This window comes from Vipera ursinii (genome assembly GCF_947247035.1).
Source record: "Vipera ursinii genome assembly, chromosome: 1".
NCBI lineage: Eukaryota > Metazoa > Chordata > Lepidosauria > Squamata > Viperidae > Vipera > Vipera ursinii.
In genome coordinates this window covers 5,285,111-5,304,967 of record NC_139512.1, presented here as the reverse complement: position 1 = coordinate 5,304,967, position 19,857 = coordinate 5,285,111, and the positions used below count along the sequence as shown (strand labels likewise).

At 39.8% G+C, this 19,857-nt stretch overlaps 1 protein-coding gene across 3 annotated transcripts in view; it reads right to left on the bottom strand.

Annotated features, from left to right (window-relative positions):
- Nucleotides 1-17,377, bottom strand: part of DOT1L (DOT1 like histone lysine methyltransferase) — a 92,012-nt gene extending 74,635 nt beyond the window's left edge. For all 3 annotated transcript variants that reach the window (XM_083376878.1, XM_083376879.1, XM_083376880.1), the window contains exons 1-2: nucleotides 17,025-17,377; nucleotides 3,478-3,521 (exon numbers count right to left, since the gene is read on the bottom strand). In XM_083376878.1, the coding sequence (XP_083233004.1) occupies nucleotides 3,478-3,521; nucleotides 17,025-17,138 (158 nt within the window). In that variant the 5' untranslated portion in view covers nucleotides 17,139-17,377. The remainder of the gene's footprint in view (nucleotides 1-3,477; nucleotides 3,522-17,024) is intronic.
- Nucleotides 17,378-19,857: the final 2,480 nt, after the last annotated feature.

Genomic DNA, 19,857 nt, shown 5'->3' with positions numbered 1-19,857 from the left:
GTATTAATACTTCATGCGATCTTGATTCTATCCCTCTGATAATGCAGCCTAGCACTGTGTTGGCTTTTTTTGGCAGCTGCAGCACACTGCTGGCTCATATTTAAGTGACCACTAGGACTCTGTGATCCCTCTCACAGTTACTACTATTGAGCAAGGTACCACCTATACTATACGTGTGCATTTGGTTTTTCTTGCCTAAATATAGAACCTTACATTTTTCACCATTGAATTTCATTTTTTACATAGTGCCCAATGTTCAAGTCTGTCAAATCCATATAAATAAGCATCAAAAATAATGTGTGAATACAGAAATACATCAAATATGTTCTTAGTCCTTTATACTGTACTTGTATATTATTCAAATATACTGTTTTAATACAAAATAAATATTTTTCAATTTTTATTTATCCCTATTTCTCCAAAAGTAAATCTTCAGATCTTTACATATGATGCAGCAGTTTGTTGCACACTTTTTCTCTCTTCTGAACAAAAATAGGATGTCCATAGTTTTAGGTTGCTATTGTGTTTTGCTCAAATTATAAGCACCATTAAAACAAACGTAGACTATAACATATTCTGTAAATTTCATAAATATGTTAATGATGCATTCATTTTAAGTTCATTTATGTTTTAAGTGTATTAAGTTCATATCTAAATTTCAATGTGTTCTCAAAATCAAGAGCCTTGGTGGAGCAGTGGGCTAATGCCTCCTTAAGTAACACCAGCTGCCTGCAATTAGTGCTGGTTCGCATCCCACCAGGCTCAAGGTTGACTCAGCCTTCCATCCTTCCAAGGTAGGTAAAATGAGGACCCAGATTGTTGGGGGCAATTAAGCTGACTTTGTAATAATGCCGCTTGGGGTGTGTGTGAAAGCCCTAATAAGCAGGCATATACATAGAATGAAGGCTACTGCTAAGCTTGTAAGCTGCCCTGAGTCTTCGGAGAAGGGCGGGATATAAATGGAATTTTAAAAAAATCTGCTTTTTCCTCCAGTTTCAGAATGTCTGCAAATTTCATTTCTTTAAACCTAATCCTGACAAACTAACCATCAGTCTGCAAAAGTTACAAAGGGATCTGCTCTGATCCTCTACAACTACGGTAGGATATGATAATCTTTAGTGAATGCATTTCAAGCTTTGTAGGCCTTATAGATAACAGTAATAAATCTGTTGTTCAGAGAACAGGTTAAATCTACTTTTAATGCACATTTTCAGTCAGAATATAGCACACTTGAGCAACCTGCAGACTAGTCAGAAATATTGTCAGCATCCAGACCTACACAACCAGAATAATGATCAAAGATCCCATGCCTCCCTATGTCCTAGGATAAAAGGATGAACTGCAAGCAATGTATACTAAACTGGGATACAGAGAATCTAGTCCATTTCCTACTATCCAATTCCCAAAGTAGATCCACAGCTATAATTACTGAGGGGAAAAACCAAGGAGGCACATTGCATCATCTGCCTCACTAGCAGCCAAACTGATTGAGGTACATGATCACCTTTGAACCTGTACACAGATACGCTGTTATTCTTGGCACTGGGAAACACTGAAGAATGTCCTCAACTGGAAAAGAATACAGCTCCAATGCAAAACATAGAATTTATACATGAAGAATCATACTGCAGGTGATGTGAAAGACTATGGCTGAAAACACTATGGCTGCAATTAAGAGGCTGCCTTTATTTGTTTGTTTGTTTGCAAAATTTACTGGCTGCCCATCTTACCACAGGGTAATTCTGGGCAGCTTACAAGCTTAAAAAGATAAAAATGATACAAAAGCTAAAATAAATAAAACAGTGTAAAGATCCAAATACTGTGGCCAATTAAAAGATGGGGAGGGCGGGAGCAGGAGGGGGGAATTTGTTGTTAATCTACCAATCACCTCCACCCAGTTACTCCCCCTTATACTAAATCAGTCTGTGACTAGATGATGCATACAGCATAACTACATCAGAGGGTCTATGACAACTCGCCATGGCCAAATGGCCATGGGACAACTCGCCGTGGGACAAGAGTTACACTAATATTGAATAAATAGTGAAACAGAGCCATTAAAGAAAGGATGCCAAAGGAGGATCAAAATGAAATGTGAATGACAATTTTTTAAAAAAATAATTATTAAGTACTGTATTTTTCGGACCATAAGACGCACCGTACCATAAGACGCACCCAGTTTTTAGAGCAGGAAAACAAGAAAAAAAATTCTTTCTCCTTCTCTCTCTCTCCCTCTCTTTCTCTCTCTCTCTCTCTTTCTCTCCCTCCCTCTCCCATTGTCCCTTCCTTCCTTCCTTCCTTCCCTCCCTCTTTGTCCTTCCCTCTCTGCATTAGAGCAGTACCCGCGGAGGCGGCCCTGCAGCCAGGCTTTCTCTTGCAGAAAGCAAGCTGAAACGGAGTGAGGGAGAGTGCCAGAAATGCGAATCGGCCGATCTCGCGCTCCTGCAAACTCCCTCGCTCGGTTTCAGCTTCCCTTGCTACAAGAGAAAGCAGGCTGAAACGAGGCAGATTGCAGCAGCGCGAGATCAGCCGATTCGCATTCCTGGCAATCTCTCTCACTCCGTTTCAGCCTGCTTTCTCTTGTAGCAAGGGAAGCTGAAACCGAGCGAGGGAGAGTGCAGGAGCGTGAGATCAGCGTTTCTCAGCACGTGCCGATTCGTGCTCCACTTGCAGAGGTTGGGGCTGGCCATACGGATCACCTTCGGACCATAAGACACACCCTCGTTTTCCCCCCTCCTTTTGGGAAAAAAAGTGCGTCTTATGGTCCGAAAAATACGGTAATTAAATCGAATTGTTGTCCTGTGGCGAGTTGGCCATGTCGAGTTGTCCCGCGGTGAGTTGGCCGCAGCAAGATGACTGCGGCGAGTTGTCCCATTCTGATATCAGAATGGGATTTAGTTTTGGGTTGGGATGTTGTGTGACTAGGTCAAATAGTTTGTTCGCCATAATTTATGATTTGGCAACATTTATTTATTTATTTATTTATTTTAATCCCATTTATATCCCACCCTTCTCCGAAGACTCAGGGCGGCTTACAATTTAAGCACAAACCAATGTGCTTAGCAATAGCCTTCATTCTATGTATATGCCTGCTTATTAGGGCTTTCAGGGCCCCCCAAGCGGCATTATTACAAAGTCAGCTTATTGCCCCCAACAATCTGGGTCCTCATGAGTGAATCCAGCCAGCAAACCAGGGTAACAAAATAATAGTTTACCACAATGTATGTCCTATATATCCTATATTCTTTTGTTTCATTATTTTTAATGGACCCCAGAAACGGTATTTTAAGTCTGTATGGAAAAGCATACCATATCGTAAGAATTTGAGATTACACACCAAGCACAGAATCCTAACGAGAACCAAGTTTCCATTCTTCATCTCTTCCCTATCAGAAGACTCACTTGCTGTTTTGAGATGCAGCCCTGGGAGCATAAGGGAGAGAAAGCTTTGCAGTGCATATTTGCCTTAACACCTACCGAATTGTCTCAATGATTTCGTGAGCAGCATCATGGTGTTTGTCCTGAAACAACAAAAAAAAAACAGAAAGAGGTGGCTTCAGGACATCTAGGAAGTGACATCATCTATGTTGGCTGTCAGTGCAAGAGTCATGTGCTTTAATAAACATTGTTTGCAAATGCAGAGAAAGGAAACTTAACCTCCTTTATTAAAACATTTTATCAAGAATAACACAACACAAATTCTATGCTTCCTATTTGCCCCCAACTAAGAATACATTTGTGAAAAGTGTCCAATTAATATCATCTACACAACACTAGATCAACCTATTGCAATCCTATCTCAGGGCACCACAGTTTGATGAAGGCTATGCTAAATACTACCAGTTGCATTCAGTGGAACAGAGGAGCTAGTTCCACTTCCAAAATGGAAGGAGGTCAATCCCTCCAAATCCATAGGCCAATTTTATTTCAATTCAGCATTTTGAAACAAAAGGGAATAATAAGGCTTCTTTATAGTTTATCTTCAAATTTTGTAGGCACCCATGTCAAAAAAACTGTGCACTATTTTAAATAGTAATACGCAAAAGTAGAAACCAATGCTTGCCATGTTGTCTCTATAGCAGTGGCCCTTAACCTTTTGGGCACCAGGGACCGTGAACTTGAGGGGGATGGTTTCACACACTGCCTTGCACGCCGTGCATGTGCGGATGGGCTTTCGCTCTTTTGTGCAGCCCAGTTTTGCCCTGCTGCAGACCAGTGGCGGTCCACAGCCCGGGAATTGGGGACCCCTGCTCTATAGAACATTCATATTTAGAAGAAGCCAGTATCTGATTTCCAGATGGTAGGGAAAGACAACAAGGGTAAGCTGTTGCATTTATATCCTTCTTGGGGCCACCGGGGGCATCTGCTTAATTGTGGAAAGCAGAAATATGGATTAGTTGGATCCTTAGTCAAAACTAACAAGATTCTTGATGACTTCTGGGAATGGTAGGGTGAAGACGCAGAGCCAATGACTGCAGCAAAGACCAAGGAATTGGTCAGTAGATCCTTGGAACCTATTCAGATAAACAGAGGACAGGAGATTGCCCACATATACTTCAAACAGCTGTTCCTCATGAGGAGTCCATGAGGATAGCAATTTTCCCTGGATTGAGCACTGGGAGACAAAGGCATCCGCCTTCTTGCTTACAATCAAGACAGAGAGTTTTAAAGGATACTTAAATTTGCAGATCTCACTTTCTAATCACTTTCAGAAACCTCTCGTTAATTACTTCTAAGCTATTAGAGAACAATGGGTTTGAAAACACCTGGTGACTTCAATCCTGAATCATCATCATCATCATCTTATATATTTAAAGAAACTGAAATAAGCAGCAAAAAGCTAAATAAGATTTTAATCTTAGAAAGTTATAAATTGTCTAAAGGGTCCAGGTAAAATCGGAGTATTGAAGCTTTTTCATAAGCTCTTGGAATTAATTCTAAAGAACAAGCAGCTTCTCTGTTTTGGTTTTTACAAGACAAAGATAAGCAATTTCAGGATTTCAAAAAATGATACTAAGGGAGCTAACATTTTCAAGTATAAGCTTATAAAATGTTGCAAAATGTTTAACAATGAAATAATTGAAGGAAACTTTGAAGAAGAGAATCAGAAAATAGTAACCACAATTTCAACAATGTCGGTAATATCTGTTTCTGCACTGTTGAAGATATTACAAATATAAAACAAATTTCATCTGACAAACAGAGACTGCATTGAAAGTGGATTTACAACTGACAGGGCAAGATAATGACTTTAGAAAAGGGTGTTTCGTTAGATTTTACAAAAGAAACTGGCTGAGGTTTTAAAATTTAAAAGGGAAATGCAAATGATAAACCAAGAGAGAGATAACTTTTTCCTATTAGATTTAAAGAGGCTTGTTAGAGCTTTGAAATGTTCTGTGTGATGCAACAAAGAAGAAATCAAGAGAAACCAAATCCTACAACAATATCTGAATAAACTAAAAGTCAAGCCTTTTAGAAATAAAAGGAAAGAATGTAAAGTTGGTTTATCTGATCTAGGTTAAAAGAAGATGTTATAATTTCTGGCAACCCTTTATGGACTTTCTGCTGACACCAACATTATCAATGTTTTATTGATTTGTTTATAAATAAGAAAGGGGATATGGAATGAAGAAATAAATGTTTCTAAATTTACAGGAGGTGAAAAGTCACTAAACTTATTTTTATTCATTTTGATGATGGTTGGAAATATATATATATATATTCCTCCTCTATTATATTCTTCTCTCTTTTTTTCACTTTTTACTCTTTTCTATTCATTTCTCTTTCTTTAAGATTGGTTTACATTAGATTTTACTATTATAATCAAAATTCTTAATATTAACCGTGTCTCGCAAAACCCCCACAATATTGTTCTAAAATTCTAATGCAAAAGAATAGCCCTTAATGAGTCCTTTTCATTTCAACTATCCACTTTTAGTAACAAATACCGGTAAATAGAAATTAACACCTGCTCTCTTTACTGAATTCAAAAACATAGAAGCTACAGATAGAATCTGATTAAGCTTTCCATATTCCTAGTGAATTCAAAACAACGATGAGATTAGAAATGGGAATATCTTTACTCACAAGTGTCTTTTAATTGGATGCTATACAAGAATGTGAAGATTCTCAAATGTAAAAGCTTAAGAATTCAAACAATACGCTTAAAAATATTAGAAAGTTATAAGAGGCATTTGTTTGATGGGAAAGTCTGCTATCAAATGTTGTGTTCTTAGCCCTCTATATTTTCAGTTGATTTCAAATTTAAAACAAAAACAACATAGTTTTTTTTCCTGAACCAGAACAGATTTTGAACTGAATTCATTATGTGGTATGCAGAACTTCACTGAAAATCTCTTTATGTATGCAGGACATATAGCTCCTCCTTCTGACTTTCTATTCATATACTGTGAATAACTCTAAACAGATGATCATGTGAACAGCTGTATACAAAGACTTTCAGATAAACTGGAACAGAGCAGCATATGAGTCACATGAAAATCTCTGTAATGGTAGTGCTATAAATAGCACTCTATCATTTTCAAAATATTAAAATAGCCTTCTTTCAAAATTAGGAATGGATATTAAGTGAGAAATTAATGTTTTAAATAATAATTGAGTTATTTTTTATCTTAGAGATGTAAATATTAGATTTTATATAAACAGATGAGTATAGCTAAAGATAAGGATATTGGTAACACATTTTATTTCTTAACAGAATCAGTATCCCTACAATTGAGATAAAGGAACTTTCCCCAAGAGTAAAGAGCCATTTTGATCTTTTCTCAAATTTATTAGGATTATTCCTAAGAAACATTGGCATTTCATTTTCATGAAACTGTTGCTTCAATCTGCCTAGGAAACCAGACTATGCCAGCATTAGGTTCTTTATGGTATCCAAGTCAGAAAGCTTCCAGGGGGAGCGGTAGAGAGCTTAATGGACAAGGAAAACTCAGACTATGGAACAAACTTTTGACTTGACAATAAGGTCATCTGGAAAACTCCCATATTGGATAGATGTGTTATTCTTTAGTCAGTATTTTCTTTATGTGGATCACTACATTACTACTGAAAGCTTCTAGGAGCCAATAAATAAGGACTGGTAGCATGGTACTTACCAATGCTATGATACAACTGTCCTCCCCTGGAAATATCTACATCACCACAAAATTACATGAAAAGAACATCCAAACCTAATGAGATGCTTGTGTTCAAAAGGGTCTGTTTGGATTTAGAGGCATAAGCATCTAAATAAACAAATAACTTTAGTCGTCTCCTTCAATTCTGGCTACATTTTAAAAAGGGGTTTTCTCTTTTGAGACACATGATGCATACCCATCTAAATAAACAACTTTAGCTGTCTCCTCTGATTATGGCTACATTTTAAACATTATTTTTAATTCTGTTTGGCCACATGAACTAGACTTCACTTGTACTCTACTATGGATCAGATTTTAGGAACCATTACTTTAGGAAATACAGAAATAGAAATCTTAAGTTTATTAGTTGAATCGGACTTTTTAATTGCTCTGATTTAAATTAATTCATCCTATCTTCAAACTTTGATTATCAAAGATAAGCAAACTTCTAAAGAGTAGACTTTTTACCAAGGTCATCTTTCAAAGGTTCTAGTTAACTCGGCCCTTTTATGACTCATGGACTTCAACTCCCAGAATTTCTCAGCCAGGCATGCTGGCTGAGGAATTCTGGGAGTTGAAGTCCATGAGTCATAAAAGGGCCGAGTTTGAAGACCCCTGTCTAGTTCCAGTTCAGTTTAATGCTGTACTGTATTTCCTAATACCAGTCAAACAGCTCCCCTCCTCATCAAAGAATAGGCAGATTCTCCTAGGCGCAGACAGTATTCACATACTATTAAAATTCTGATTCCTGTAATCTTTAACTGGGCAAAATGGTGCACCATAGAACAAAACCTTTTGATCCAATGTACCTCAAACTAGCTAACTTACAGAATACATCTAAAAATACAAGACACATGGCTCCAATGGAAATGAAATTTGGCAAATTTTATTTAAAAAATTATGACACCAAAATTATGATAAAACATGGTAGTGGCGTGGTTAGAAGGCAGTATTGCAGGCTAACTCTGTCCACCGCCAGGAGTTTGATCCTGACAGGCTCAAGGTTGACTCAGCCTTCCATCCTTCCAAGGTCAGTAAAATGAGGACCCAGATTGTTGGGGGCAATACTGTAAGCTGACGTTGTAAACCATCCAGAGAGTGTTAAAAAGCACTATGGGATGGTATATGGGTAGTCTGACTTACAACCACAATTGGGCCCAAAACAAGACAGTTGTTAATTGAATTTTGCCCCATTTTACAACCTTTTTTGTCAGAGTTGTTAAGTGAATCCATGCACTGTTCAAGTTAGTCACATAGTTGTTAAGTGAATCTGGCTTTTCCATTGAATTTGATTGTCCAAAGGTCACAAAAGGGGATCACATGACCTTGGGATACTGCAACCATCATAAATGAGTCAGTTGCCAAACACCTAAATTTTGATCATGTGACCAAGGGGATGCTGCTAGGTGTGTGAAAAAGGGTCATAAATTACTTTTTTTCAATGACGTAACCTAGAACGGCTAGTAAATGAACTGTTGTAAGTCAAGGACTACCTGTATAAGTCTACAGCTATTTCTATTGCTATGACATAATATGTTATAAAACATTTCCTGTGCCAATGTTTGATGATGCTATGCAGTTCAACCTAGGCTATTTTCAGGGGAGATGCATCTCTGAATATATATCTCAGTTTTTCAATTGAAGGCAGGAGATTAGAAGCTCTTATCATTACTGAAGTCACTGAAGAATCTGGTAAGAAAATATGTGTGAAAGAGTGACCCAAGAGGTCATGGGTTGTCTAGCCTCATATAAAAATGTTGCACTTGAAATTGCTGATAATAAAATAGCCAGGTGCTTTTATTATTTAAATACTCAATATTACAGACAGTCCTCACCTACCAATGGCTTTATTTAGCAATGGTCTGAAATTATGACAATATAAAAGAGTTTGAAAATTTTGGTTAACCTTCCACAGCCCCTTTTGACACCATCCATGAACTGTAAAACCACTGCTATATAGTGCTAACTCATCCATGTGCCTCAGAGGTATTTTACAAAGAATTTATGGAGTATAGCCTGGAGTTGATAAGGTTCAGTCAATGTGTTGGGCCTTACTACTGTCCTTCATTGCTGTCCATCATCTACTCTCTGCTTCTGCTGGAGCTTTTAGATGAAGAAAACCTTAAGTAATTAGCTTTCCCTTTTATTATTTCCCAACTGAAGAACCTACAATATTCTCTGAAGAAATTCTGAAACTTCCCAGAGAAATAAAATTCATGGAATAGCCCAATTTCCAGCCAACTGAGGCTCAGAAGATGGCAGGTTTCAGCAGACCAAGTCAGAAGTCTATAGGTAGTTCTCAACTTACGACCATAACTGAAGCCAAAATTTCCACTGCTAAGCAAGACAGTTATTAAGTAAATTTTGCCCCATTTCCCGACCTTTCTTGCCACAGTTGTTAAGTGAATCACTGCAGCTGTGAACTTGGTAACATGGTTGTTAAGTGAATCTGGCTTCCCCATTGACTCTGCTTGTCAGAAGGTTGCAAATGGGGGTAACATGACCCGGGACACTACAACCATCATAAATACATGCCAGTTGCCAAGTGTCCAAATTTTGATCACGTGACTATGAAAATGCTGCATTTTTCACACTCCAGTAAGTGTGAAAAACCATCCTAAGTCATTTTTCAGTGCCACTGTAACTTCGGTCACTAAATGAATGGTTGTATGTTGAGGACCACCTGCATTTGGAGGGGAGACTACAAGCAAATACCAGAGCTATAATTTAGTTTGGGAGGTTAAAAAAAAAGCCAGCCTGCAAAAAAGCAATAACAGGTCATTTCCATACTACTATAAGAAAATTGCACAGATGGATCCAAGAATCTGAATTTCATTCAAAAGCTTTTTTTTTTCTTTTCCTTTTTTGCTATTCTCAAGGGAAGAAATATATACTCCTCCTGTCCTAGAAGACATTCAGGGAAATAACCTTTTAATCCCAGTGACTATGAAGAACCTACATAATTACTCATCCTGCTTGCTTATCATTGCAAAAGGCTGGGGGCATAATGGAAGCAAAAAACCCACAACCCACTTCTATTTCACATGCAAATGTTTTGAATGCCAGGGGTCAACTTCAGAAAATATTTTCTGAGTCACTGAGGGAGATGGGGAGATCATTCAGAATCATCTTACTCTATTAAAAAAAAATACTCACTTCTGATTCATCAGAAAAACCCTCTACATCCCTTTTCAGGAAACCTGAAGGTGGGAGGCAGAGTCATACACGCTTATCTTTGACACGAAAGCCAGTGGGAGGACTGCATCTGGAACACCAAGACACCCTTCTCCCACAGCCTTAATTAGCTTTGCAGGGGAATACACATTTCACATCACCCGCCCAAGCTCTTAACAACCAACGTTGTGACAGCAGCCTTTCCCTCTGTCAGCTAAGCAATTATGCAAATATTGCTGTCTCTAGCAGTCTCACTTTTTATCACTATGATGCACATGTAGATTATCCAATAAACTCTGGATGCACGTAGAGTTATAAATTGGCTTTTTAAACTTTTTAAAAGAAACTCCAACTATTACTCATCATTCCAACCCAACATGACTTCCAAGAAAATGAGAGCAGTAGATGAGAAAGCCAGTGTTGGACTACCACTGGGAGAATTTTGTTCAAATCTTCAGGCAGCCATGAAAATCTACCAGAGTAAACTTCCTCTCTTAGACTATGCTACCACACAAGGAAAGGGCAGACGGGGGTGGGGGTGGGAGGGTGTTAGGGGGGGAAAAAAGGGATCTATTCACTGTCACAAGCTTTTTCAAAGAAGAATGACACATGATTATAATAAACAGCTAGTTGGCTATTCTGGATAACTAGTGGTCACAGTATTGATATTCCATTCTTTGCCACTGAAAAAAATACTGAATTTCTAACAGACATTGCCAATGTAATTAGCAACTCATATGATTCTGGAACTTGAAATAATCCAACATACAAACAAATCCTTGCTGGTAACTTAGTAGCAGAATGCCTACTAGGCAAGCAAAGGTCCAAAGTTTAATATTCTGCTTTTCTTGTTTTATAGCTCTTGCATTAGCAGAGCTGGTAGAAACCTTTCAGTGATCTAGGAGATCTGGTTAGATCAGGCTAGAGTCAACCATGATTAAGAAAAATAGTCGACCATGCTTTAAAAAAAAACCTGGAAAATCTCTGCTATGTCTTACTTAGGTACAAGCTCCAACTTGCAAAATGGCTATGTTACCAGAAACTGCTTTTACAGCAAAGCAGAAAATTGTTAAGATAGGACCATGTATAAGGGGATATTCCTCTTAAGAAACTGAAATTTCTTCTCCAGTCTCCTGAGGTGTCCTGTTGCCAAAAAATTCAAACCTGGCCTTTTGTATGGAACACTCTCGTCACCTGCCACATATAACACAGGTAGTTTCTACTTTGCTGCCTAAGAAACAGGAAGAAATAAAGCAGTGAAACTAAAAGACATTTTCTTGACGTCAGAGAGCTATGCTCCAAAACCACAGCAGACCCTCTTCTCCCTGATGCCAAAATAGCTTCTATACCAGAGGAGGAGAAGGGGGGGGAAGAGGGAGAATGAAAAATAAAGTCTCCATTTGACTACAGTACAATATTCCTCTAGTCTAGTTGCTTTGGTTTCCAAGATTATTTTCCAAAAGAAAAAAAAGGAAAAAAAAAGATTTTGCACATTTCTGCTGTCATGGCTTGCCTTGCTCTCTCTTTCTGCAGCCATTTCAGTGCAATTTGAAAAAGGCTCCCAAATGCTGGGAGTTCAACCTTTGGATAGAAAATACTTCTTGACACAATCTTGTGGAACTCCCTGTCATGAGATATTGTGATGACAAAGGGCTCAAGACAGATTTAACAATGAATTAGACAGACAATACGAGAGCCAGTTTGGTTTAGTAATTGAAATACCAGGCTAAAAACCAAGGGGCTGTGAATTCTAGTCTTGACTTAATCATGAAAGCTAACTGGGTAGCAGTCACTTTGTGGCAGCTCAGCCCAACTCACAAGGTTGCTGTTGGTGGTGTTGTGGGGAAAACAGGAAAAGAAAAGAGTATGTTTGCTGCCTTATTTATAATAATAAAGGCAGGATAGAAATAAAGAAAATAAGTAAAATAAATATGGAGGACTAATTAAGCTGGCAATAATTAGCCAAATCACTAAACAGATATTTCAGCTAGGTAGGCTGTAGACTTGTGAAATTTTCAAGAATATCTAGATTGCCTATTGTTGGAAACCAGATACTTTGATTCAACAAAGATGTTATAGATTTATTTGGTGATCATAAAGACAGCCAGGATTGGACAATCACAATAGACTACTTTACATTACAACAACAGATTCTGAAATATGACAGATTCTAAGAAAGGATGCCACAGAACTGTCACATTCAATATGAGATCACATTAAAATAAATGTTCTGTCCTTAATTGATTGCTACAACTTCTACAAGAGCTTGAGTAGACTTACAAACTGAATGCACTCCATTCATCAGTAGGAACTATTTTGTGGGAAACCCAGTCAAACCAATTGCAGATAGTTGCCACGGAGCAACCGAAGCATATTACGGTAATTCCCCGGGGACTTGTAGCAGGCACCACAGCACAGCAGACATTTTATGGCTCACATCTTTAGTGAATAAAGGGAGAATAAAATTCTGAAATGCTTGCATTCATTTGTTTCTAAGAAACAATGGATAGACAAATATAGTCCTCTAGAATATCGCTAACCTACTATAATGTTAATCATAGTAGAGAGACTTCTAGATTAGATAAACCACTGGCCTGATCTTTTGGAGATGAAGGAAAAAGCTTCTGTGCACCAGGCCAGATTATATTTTGCCTAGCTAGTGGATTTTGTCTTTGCTGACTAGAAACAGCCCTACAACAAAGAGTTTGTTTTTAATTAACTACTTTCTAATCCTTTTAATTGGACTTTCTTCACTACATTACACTGAGCAACCCGTCTCCACCTCATGCTTAGAAAAATATATCCTTGTATTTTTGCTATACTTTTCTTTAAAATAGCTTTGAAAAAATCAGAATTTCAAACATTAGTAAACACTAATATACAGAAAGAAAACAATGTTTTGTAATGATCACACCTTAAAATATGCTCTGTGGAAATGATTCTAGTACTCTATGATAATATACTACATGCCTACTAAGATGATCTGCAGAGTTTAATAGCACTTATTCCCATGTACATTTACTTATGATTACAGCCAAGGTGGATAGCAATTACTGTAGGCTTTATACTGAAATTGAAAATAAAGTAAAAAGCACACCAGTTATCTGTGCACCTCTCTCACACATGAACAACTGCAGGCTCCATGATCTCTGGGAATGGCAGTCAAAAATAGCTCACCCTCCTAAATAAGCAGGAAGTTTTAGAAACCAGATAACCAATGAGCCAAGATGTCTTAAGGCCAACGACAGCACAAAGATTTTATTCATCTTTCCACCAAAAAAGCTATTCTAATTCCTCATATCATCTGCTGAAATGCAGTACAAATATCTACACTATATGACAGTATAGTGTAGCATGGTTTTCGCTGGGTGAAAGTTGAGCCTCGGTGGTTCTTTGGTTGAAAATGGAAACACATAGCCTTTTTGAAGCAACATGTTTCCGTTCCCACTCTTAAACCCACCCCAAGGTAAAAAATCAGGCTGAACAGTTTCAGCCCACCTTTTCCAGTAATGCATCAGGTAGCCATTTTTATCAGCTTGTAGGCAGAAAAGCTATGGTTCCTCCACTGGTTCAAAAAAAAAAGATGCCCAGTTCTGATCTGCATCATTTAAACTCGATATCTTGTACACCCTACCTTCTTTACATTGTGAAATATGGAATACAAATGGAGAAATGCCACACAGTGCAAGAATAGCCAAACAGTTCCATGTCAAGTTTTTTAAAAAATACTATACGCTCGTTCTCCAACAAGAATGCAATTCCCCGCCCCTGCTAAGATAGCAAACAGATAGTATGGCAAATATGTGAAGATGTACACATATACACTCTCTCTCTCTCTCTCTCTCTCTCTGACACCCCCACAAACACATTCTGTATTCATAACTGTCATTTCCCAGGGCCGCATCATTACAAAACACAATGATTCATTAGAAAAAGTTAGCCAAAATTTGTGAAATGTGTAAAATATTATGCAGCCAAGGCATTACAAAACTGAAGCGTCATCACCGATGAGTGCAGTAACCAAATATGGACTGCAATTACAGAATTAAGAAAAAATGAATTTGTGCAGTTATCATTAAATAGAGGAAAGGGAAATTTGCAGAGTATTCTTTATTAAGGTTTCAGTTCTATCTTCCTCCTCCCACTACTGTTTCATTTCCTTTTTAAAACAGAGGAAAATGAAACCTATTCCTCATTCAATACAGTCAGAAAGTTAACTTTGCACATCCTTCTATGTTTCAGTCCAAAGCAATTCCAAAAATGTAGGCCTGAAGAAAGGAAGTAAAAGAAAACCTAATTAGTTTTCCAGTTATTTTTTTTATTTAGTCGTCATCAGCCTTCTTTCTACCTCTTCAAAACTCTGTTACCTAGAATAGAAATAATATCCTAGCCTTTATACCAACATTCTTTCTAATTCATACAGAAACAATTGTCCCAAATTACAACCCTTCTTAAACCCACTGTCTGGTTATTTAAGGTGCTTAGGAAAAAAAAGAGAGAAAAAGAGATAAACCTTTAATCAAGAGTAGTTCCAACATGAAAATATAAACATGAGACTGTTGAGCAGGGCTACTGACAGAGATTATGGAGTGTAGAAAAGTCAGAGGGTGGAACAGAATGGAACAAATATTGTTTGGGTGTGGACAGGGAGTATCTGCAAATAATGAGTCACCCACAACAGGAAAAGTAGGATTATTTTAAAATGGCTGGCCTGGGATGTAAGGAATGTTTGCAAGTAAAAAAAAAAGTGACAGGGTGGGAAATACCAAAGAGTTGGCAGAGAACCAAGAAAGCAACAACAGTGTCCTGAGGGAGGCCAGCTATCTGTGGGTCAACTGAGGATTTGGGGGCTAAAGCAAATTCCAGAGTTTGGCAGGCAACAATTAAATTGTAAGGAAGTCACCCCTTCTCTGAAGATAATCACAATAGCAGTGAGAATAAAAGAATAAAATAAGTCCCAAGGCAATGGAAAAGCTACACTGAATGTAGGCAACTGTCCATCAGGAATGCAGCTTTTTCTGCATTTCATAAACCAGAATTCATCAAGAACTTTAGTGACTAGATGACCTTCCAACTTTCCAATGCTATGATTAACAAACAAGAAATAAAGTCTGCAAAAGAGGCATCAAGAAGACAAAATATATAAAATACAGCATTTTCAACAGAATGTGAGAGCTCCTTTGCAAGAATAGACCAGAGTTTCATCAAATCCATAATCCTGTTTTCCACAGTGGCTGTTTGTCACACACAGCCTTGATTAACTGAAATATTAAAAGGATAAATTCTATTGCCTGAATTTCCATAACATACACGGAGGAGTTCACACATTTAAATGTCATATGTACTCTGAATGCAGCCAGTGGTTTGATAAAATGTTCATAGTTGCATCCAAAAATTGATATTCAAGAGATGAACTACCTTTAGAGTTTATCTTTTGAATTCCTTGATAAGGACAAACATCCTTATTCTGCATTAATTTGTCTAATTTCCTAGTAAAAATATGCACATTAGAAGCTGTTGCATACAGATTGTGATAGCAAATTATAAAAACCATTGTAAATGTGTTAAGAATGGAAATTTTTATTAAGGTAATCAATCAAAAGGAAAACCTAAAGCCTGAAAAAGGGAAGCAGAAAAAAACACCAGCACATTTTCAGAACACATACTGTACTAGCAAGAAGAAAATTGGCAGCAATATAACTCAAGGACAACTCCAAATATATCTGGTTTAGAAGGCAGTTGAGAACTTAGGTTATGAGGAGGTCAACCCAGGACAAGTGCCTGGGACAAAAAAGTCTGGGAGGATGAGAAAAGATGGTGTACTGTAGACAGATGAAGACAAAATATTGAAGGTGAAGTTTCAAAATTTTCTCCTTCGTCAGAAAGGAAGGAACCAGGAGGGAGGGAACAAGGGTGCTAGCACCCCTCAGTTTTTCTATCACAATGCAATCAGATCTTCCCCATTTTCTATGCCTTACATAATAGCCCCACAATGCACCCAACCAAAGGGTCTTTGCACAATACTGTACTCTGTAATAAACGTTACTAAATTTCCCCAGCACAAAAATACCCTTTTCATTTTCTGTTTAGCAGGAATTCAAAGGTAATTCTCACTAGCTCGGTTCCCTCCATATAATCTTAAGTGAAAACCTGCTGAAATGACACCAAACAGCTGCCTGTCAATCCTCCCCAACTCAGTTTTGTAATGTACTTCGCTACAATGACAGCACATTATTTCGCTCTCCCTCCACATAACACTCTTGTTCTTTCCATCAGGCTAACCTCATAGCTGATTTCACTTCAGCCTCCAGTTCTCTCTCATACAAAAAAAAACAAACAAACAAACCTTGAGATTCCCACTCTACCTTTCCCAAACTTTTATCCCCCTTTTATTTCTAATAACTCCCAGCAGACGTGCCATCTGTGACACCGAATAAAACTGTACCCGGATTTTCCTTTGCATTCCCCCCCCCACCCCCAGGTTAATTTTCTCCTCCAAATTCCTTTTTTTTTTACTTTATTCAAATTATTCCCGCAGGGCTCCTCGCCACTCAAAAAGGTACTTCTCATTTCCTACCGTGCCCATAAAAGTAACCCTCCTGGGACTCCCTGCTCCTTCGGAAGACCCCCGTTCTCGTGGGGGCCCCCCCGATCTCCTTCCTCTCCACCCCACCGGGGCGCCCAAGGACGACTCTCTCCAGGCACACTCACATAAACGGGTAGGGGCCAGGGGTAGACGGCCGGCTCCGCTCCCACTGGCGACTTCAGCCTGAGCTCCAACCTCTCGCCCATGCTGGCGGCGGAAGAGAGCGAGCAGAGTCTCATTGAGAGAGGATAGGTCAGCTTGGGGCGGCCAAAGGGAGCAAGTGGCGGCGGACCCGCACCATGCTAGAGCGGCGGGCGGCGAAGAGGGAACCGGCGGCGGCGGCTGAGGAGGACCAGCCCGCGAGCGAGTGGCCGCTCCTTCCCTTCACGCGCTCTCTCTTCTCTATTGTCGCTCGCGCCGGGCCGGGCTTTTCGTCAGCAACAGCAGCAGCAGCAGCGCCGCCGCCATTTTGGGCCGCCCCCGCCGGCGTCAAAGGCAGGGGCCGCCCAGTGGAGGTGGTGGTAATGATGAGGGCGATGACGGTAACAGCGAGAAAGGGAGAGGGAGGGCAATTAAAACACACACACACAAACACACACACACAACTCCGTGCGGGCGGAGAACGTCAACCCCAAATGTATCAAGTGTACAGCTTTTCTTGCTCGTCTTATGTCCTTCGCCGCTGTTAAGGAAAATTATAGCTTCACGTAGAGGAGCAGGGGGGAAAAGGCAGCGTTGCGCGCGTCGACGGGCAGAGGAGAGGGAAAGAAAATAACACAATTGGCGCGCACGCGCTTGGGCTCCTTAACGGTACGCACGCACGCAAGTCCCAGATGTAAGTGAACTATTCGAAAGAAGCCTAGGCCCTAGGCCAGGGGTAGGCAACCTCGGCTCTTTTATGACTCATGGACTTCAACTCCCAGAATTCCTGAGCCAGCCAAGCTGGCTCAGGAATTCTGGGAGTTGAAGTCCATGTGTCATAAAAGAGCCGAGGTTGCCTACCCCTGCCCTAAGCGAAGGGGGGAGAGAAAGGAGGGAGGCGCGCGGCCTCCAGAACGCCCGCCTTCGTCCTAGCTCGTTTACCCCCTTCCCTCCCCCCGCACACACGCTCTCTCTCCCCCATCCAGCCTATTATTTTCCCTATATACACTGTAAAGAAGGAGGTTCGGTGGATTAAAAAAAGAGCGCGAGACTCGGAGTAATTTTTTTCTTTTAAAAAAAAAGCGGGCTCGGATCTGTCCGCCTTGGCCAGAGCGCGTGCACCTCCTTGTCCTCACTTGCCCTCAAGAGGAGGCCCCGGCTGCGGCGGCCGCGCGCTCACGCTTCCCTCCGCCTCCTCGAGCGCCCAAGCACCCCCCCCCTTTTCGTCTCCCCCCTCCTCCTCTCGGTGCGCAAACGCCGCCTCCTCACGAAGCTCTCTCCCCCTCAAGGCACGAGGCGCACGAAGAAAATAGTAATGGTCACGCCGAAATCTCAATGAGCGCCATAATCGTTACACACGCGCGCGCGCACACACACACGAACAAAAAGCGATTCCTCAGGCAATCTTATTCGCGCGGGAACTCACGACGCGCACGTCAGATTTTCCTCAGATATGTATTTGACATAAATAGTAGACACACGCAATGCAGACTACGTTCACACGTGGAAAAGGGGAGGTGGTGGTGGTGGTGGTGGGGAAACATGGAAAAGATGACAAGGCAAGCCTGGAAAGATTTGACTTCCTGCCTTAAATTAAGCACAATCTACCCTCTGAAAGAAAGCGGCTGTTTTTCCAGATGGAGAGGTTTCGCGTTTGGGGCTTCATTGGCTGGGGGTGTTACTGTGAGGCTTCCCCCGCGCCGCCACAGAGATAATAATAAATACACCATAATTAATGCTGTCGCAATTCGGTGTTTATTCTGAAGGGTAGCAGGGACATAAGGACAATTGGATCCCTTTCTTTGCCCCGGGAAAATGACCTACCGTATATTACACTTATTTACAAATACCTAAAGGGAGAATAAAAACAGCACTAGTAAAGTCATGATGCAAGTCTTCTTTCCGATGGAAATCTGCTTCCGACTTTGAGGTTAAAATACCAAATCCTCATTTTTGCCGGCAGCTGCTGGGGGCATTCTCAGAAAAGTCCAGGTAATGAATACATTTGGAGGGAAAATACCAATTAAATTACCTCACAAGACTGTTGTGAGGATAAATGTTGAGCTTGGGAAGAGCAAAACGTTTCTTAGAAACAAGGTGGACTGGTAAAGGTTATTCTTCCGTTAAACTGTCCTCCCTAGCAGCTATTATTTAGAGGTGGACTGCATCTGAACATGGAGTTTCCATCAAACTGTACCCGGGAATGCAAGCAATTGTCAAATTAAATCAGGCTAGAGGTCCATGTAGCCTCCAAAAGAAAATGAAAACAGCAAATCTTTTTTGTTTCTCCTAAGCAATTTATGTTAAAGAATAGACTTAATGAGAATACAGAATCATTTACTAGAAGTGGGTATTTGGCTAATTACATTTGTCTTCCACCCGCCCCCGCCCCCCATTTTTAGTTATTTGAATTAGTGGTCGTTGTTTCTTTTCTCTGCATCTCTATGTGAATTAAAGTGACTATTCTGGAAGCAGAAAAGTGTACATGTAGGAATTTTAAAAAGTGTATACTAAGAATCTAAAACAAGTACTATTCTGCAGTGTTTTCCACATCAGTAACAGTGGTACCCTATCTACTGTGTTCAAGAGACATAATTTCAGAACTAGGCACAGGATTGCAGCTTTCCATCTATCTGCCTCTTTTGTTTACTGCTTTCTGGTTAATAAATTTGAGATTTCATGGCACATTGCAAAGGGAAATGGGGATGCTTGGAACGTGCAGGCAGATGCTCCCTGCAGCTGTTGGTACAGAACATTTGAAAGGAGGAGTCACTGAGAAGCTGTTCAAACTGTGTCAGCGTTTCTTGCTGATAAGGA